This window comes from Oryzias melastigma, linkage group LG12 (assembly GCF_002922805.2).
Source record: "Oryzias melastigma strain HK-1 linkage group LG12, ASM292280v2, whole genome shotgun sequence".
NCBI lineage: Eukaryota > Metazoa > Chordata > Actinopteri > Beloniformes > Adrianichthyidae > Oryzias > Oryzias melastigma.
In genome coordinates this window covers 14,497,900-14,502,311 of record NC_050523.1, presented here as the reverse complement: position 1 = coordinate 14,502,311, position 4,412 = coordinate 14,497,900, and the positions used below count along the sequence as shown (strand labels likewise).

Here is a 4,412-nt window from a genome sequence, read left to right as displayed (position 1 = left end):
TTGTGAGAGTGCTAACCACTGCACCACCATACCAGCCCCATAAATATTTGAGCTAAAATATGGACACATTTCCTTCCAATCATTAAATGCACATTCCTGTAGAGTATCTGTGAACTATTGTGTCCACATCATCTTGTATAATAGGTGGAGCTCACACTGGCACACGTCTGAGGCTGCTGTAATCTATTATAGTGGAAGCAGATTATCTATCTGACCTTTTGTTTAAGGTGTTTATGGAGCCTTATTATAGACAGGCCTTCTATGCTCTGAATGAAAGGATTAATTCCCCTTTACAAAGGCTGAACACACCTTTTTAACCATACAATGAAACAGCAAGTACAAAGATAGTAAACTATTGACTTTCAAATATATATGTCTTATAGCAGAATATATTTTATATATATTTTTTCTCATTTAAAAAGACTGACTTACCATACAGATTTATAAAAATTAAAAGAAAAGTTATTCATTTTTTTTAAAATGATGTACTGATTTGGTATATTTTGTTCTTTTTTAAGCACTTTTAATTGAATTAGAATATTTTTTTACACATTTGATATAAGTACAGAATGAGAAACTTAACGCCTTTTTTGGCAAATAAAACACATAGCTGTACCAATTTCCTCTCTTTTAAAAAAAACAACCATTCATTTATTAGTTTTTAAGAAAATTTAAGATTTGTTTCAAATAAGAAAAAAAAATAATTGGACTTCGTTTTTCACAAGTTTTTTTCCCTTTTCTTGCATTTATATTTTTATGTAATATTTAGTGATAAAATAAACCAAGAGACATTTTAAAAAACAGCATTTCTAGAGTGTAGAGCATTTCTCAGCGTACTGATGCTATGTGAGGATCCTTTGGCCCATATATGAATTGCTACTTGATCAGCTGATGAGTTTAGCATGGGCAGATCCCTGCTAACCTTCAGCACTATCTGCTGATGACAGAGGGATTGTTTGGATTCAGCCCTCTGCCTCCTCAGGGTTCTCCCTCTTGCAGTCGACTCAACCTACTAACAGGGGGATTATTTTTTGAAGTAATTTAACCAGAATTTGAATGTGTCCATCTGTAATTACCCCCTTTTTGTGTGACACCTGGGTAAGATATACTCATTTTTTCTTCAAATATGTATGTGATTAAATGTTTTCCACTGCTTAAATGTGTTCTTCTTATTTATTTTTGTTGGAAAAGTTGGACGTAGCTTCAGTGGAGGAACTTTGGGCCCAGGAGGAGCTGCATCATTGAGCTACAGAGGGAGAAGACGCTTGCAACTTGGAGTAAAGGAGGAAAGCAGAAATCATGGGTGTGGGAAAGGAAGATGTGGAAAAATTCCTTCAGGAGAACCCTGCATTTGCAAAAACATATTTTGCCAAGAAGCTGAGCCCTACATCCATATCAAAGGTGTCAGGACTCCCAGAGAAACAAATTGATTTCAGCCAGTTTCAGGAGCTTGGTCAGGTAAAATGCAAATACAGAAAAATATCTACTCAGTTTTCTAAGATTTATTTTGAAATAATCTGCTTAAAAATTCTTCTTCAAGATTGAGGAAAGCCAACTGATGTATGACGTCATCAAAGACATGCAGGAAAATGTCAACATGGAGAAAGTGGTCTTCAAGATCCTGAAGAGAATCAGCGCTCTGATCCACGCGGACCGCTGCAGCCTCTTCATGTACCGGCAGCGGAACGGCATTGGAGAGCTGGCCACCAGGCTCTTCAACGTCAACATGGATTCTGTGCTGGACGACTGTGTGGTGCAGCCAGACTCTGAGATCGTCTACCCGCTGGACCTGGGAATCGTGGGCAATGTGGCGCTGACCAAGAAGAATGTCAATGTGAAAAATGTCAAAGAGGTAAAAAGGGTCAGATTTAGATGATAGCTCTTGACTGGGCTGCAGAATTTCTGCACTCAGCTGCAACATCAGCAACTACTTAAAAAGTTCCAAATAGCACCTTTAAACCACACTTTTTAGGTTCATTAATTTTAAACAAAATATAAGCCATAGTTATAAGAATTAATTTCAAGAAATATTTTTCCTTTTTTCTCTAATTAGTAACAGAAATAAGGAGCTGGTCAGCTAAAATGACTGAATATTAATATAACTTATTAGAATGAACATATGTCTTTCAAAATGTACCTTTTATCAAAAGATAAACATTTTTATGTTAATTTCGCTCACAAAAGCTACAATAATAACATTAATTACAAGAACTGCAAATAATTTTCAAACAAACGCAGATTCAACTGATTACTTTGTTAAAATTTCAGCTTGAGCAAAGTATTTATCCTTCTGCTTAATTTCCATTCCTGCTTTCAAGAGTCACTTCATGATTTCATGTCTTGACCGAAGCCTTTTGGTTGTAGACAGACAGAAAATAAGGGTTAGTCCCTCATAGACGCTGCATTAACAAGGGAAGGTGCAAATCCCCTTATCAGACATAATCCATTTATATTCAGATTCCTGCAGCCTTCGCTCTAGCTGTGGATTACAAGCCTTCGCCATTTAGTCGCCCGTCAGCAATAAGACGAAACTGATCATATTGAGCTTACTTTAGTTTTGTACAGCATGCGCATAAGCAGTATTGTTTGCATAAATGATCAGGAGAATAACAAATTTGGATTTTTTTCATTTTAGTTAATGTATCGATGTATCTTTACTATAATGCCAGCTAAATGTACACACAAACAAACAAAAATGATGACCCAAAGCCTTTTCTTTCAAGAGTAAACAAGAACTATAGTGCTCTCTATTATTGCAAAATAAAAGCCTTTTCTGTGTAAAAGTATCTTTCTCTGACAGTACATGCTTTCCTCTTTCTTCAGAGCCAGTACTTCAGCTCATTTGTCGATGAACTCACAGACTACGAGACCAGGAATGTTCTTGCGGCGCCCATCCTCAACGGCAAAGACATGGTGGCGGTGATCATGGCCCTGAACAAAACCACGGGACCACATTTCACTGCCGAGGATGAGGATGTGAGCCTTGAGCCGACACACTACACACACACAAAATATATATTAAAAAAAAACAGCTAACAGAAAATATGTTCAGGTATTTAAGAAATAGAAATATGTAAACTAGAAAGACTTGAGTAAAGCAGTCACTATAAATTAATAAAACTTCGGCCGCTGTAGGCATAAATGTTCCTACAGTGTGACTAAAACCATATGCTCCTGAGTTTTTTGCATGATAATGTATATGAAAACCAATGATTACAAAAATATATAGAAGTTGACCAAAGTTCATGTGGATCCTCTTTTTCTTCACATTCTATACCGTAGGATTCAAATACTAAACCCCCCATTGTGTGTAATCATGTTTTTTTCCCCATGTCTCGTGCAGCTCTTTCTGAAGTACCTGAAAATTGCTTCTCTGAACTTAAAGATCTTCCACCTGAGTTACCTTCACAACTGCGAGACACGTAAAGGCCAGGTACAACTGTTTCTTCCACATACATGTGAAAAGAGTACATCTACATACAGCTGAGATCACTTTTCCGTCATATTCCTTAGCTTCTGCTGTGGTCTGCCAACAAAGTGTTTGAGGAGCTGACTGACATCGAGCGACAGTTTCACAAAGCCTTGTACACGGTCCGAGCCTACCTCAACTGCGACCGCTACTCTGTTGGCTTGCTAGACATGACGAAGGAAAAGGTAGAGTTTTTTTCTGCCTCTTTGAGAATAATCCTCTCCTTGTGCTTTACTTAAAACTTCTGTTGTATTCTCGTCGTTTCAGGAGTTCTTTGACATTTGGCCTGTGCTGATGGGGGAGCAGGCACCATACGCCGGCCCCGTGACTCCAGATGGAAGGGTAGAGTCCTTACTTTACTTTTTGTTCTGTAACTACTATATCTGCTTCTTGGATCCATTGTTCAACCTTCTCTAATCTATGTTTTAATCTTCTTGTAGGAAGTGATATTCTACAAGGTGATCGATTATATCTTGCATGGAAAAGAAGACATCAAAGTCATACCGTAAGTGTTACCTTTGGTTGGTTTGGCTTTATTATAAAGAGGGGTTACACTTCCACTTCCTGTTTGAGGCTAGTTTAAAAAATAAAAGTAACTGGATACATGTAAGTAGCTTCTCCAGGAAACTGTGAAATCAGCCAATCCGCCATTCACGCCAACAAAATACATATTAGTTACACTTTTTTTTACTCTTTGGTTAAATCTTTAATTTTCCCAAGAAATTAGTTTGTTTCTGCTTTATTATCTTGGTGTAGTTTAAGAATAGAAGCACGCCTGGAGGAATGGTCTTTAGACTGGCTGGTCATCATCAAATCTTAAGCTCCAGAATATGGATCAAGAATTAAACTCCAACAAAAATGAATTAATCCAGCTTGTTCTCCCTTCTTTGCTCATATGCCATGTTCTATCTGGATCAGATAAATGCAGAACTGATGATCACAA

The 4,412-nt window shown here is 37.3% G+C and overlaps 1 protein-coding gene across 1 annotated transcript in view; it reads left to right on the top strand.

The window, feature by feature from the left end:
- Window positions 1-1,007: 1,007 nt before the first annotated feature.
- Window positions 1,008-4,412, top strand: part of pde6b (phosphodiesterase 6B, cGMP-specific, rod, beta) — a 9,563-nt gene continuing 6,158 nt past the window's right edge. Inside the window, exons 1-8 of the mRNA XM_024257755.2 lie at window positions 1,008-1,098; window positions 1,192-1,458; window positions 1,541-1,852; window positions 2,824-2,976; window positions 3,344-3,433; window positions 3,514-3,654; window positions 3,737-3,811; window positions 3,910-3,974. Of these exons, the coding sequence (XP_024113523.1) occupies window positions 1,300-1,458; window positions 1,541-1,852; window positions 2,824-2,976; window positions 3,344-3,433; window positions 3,514-3,654; window positions 3,737-3,811; window positions 3,910-3,974 (995 nt within the window). The 5' untranslated portion in view covers window positions 1,008-1,098; window positions 1,192-1,299. The remainder of the gene's footprint in view (window positions 1,099-1,191; window positions 1,459-1,540; window positions 1,853-2,823; window positions 2,977-3,343; window positions 3,434-3,513; window positions 3,655-3,736; window positions 3,812-3,909; window positions 3,975-4,412) is intronic.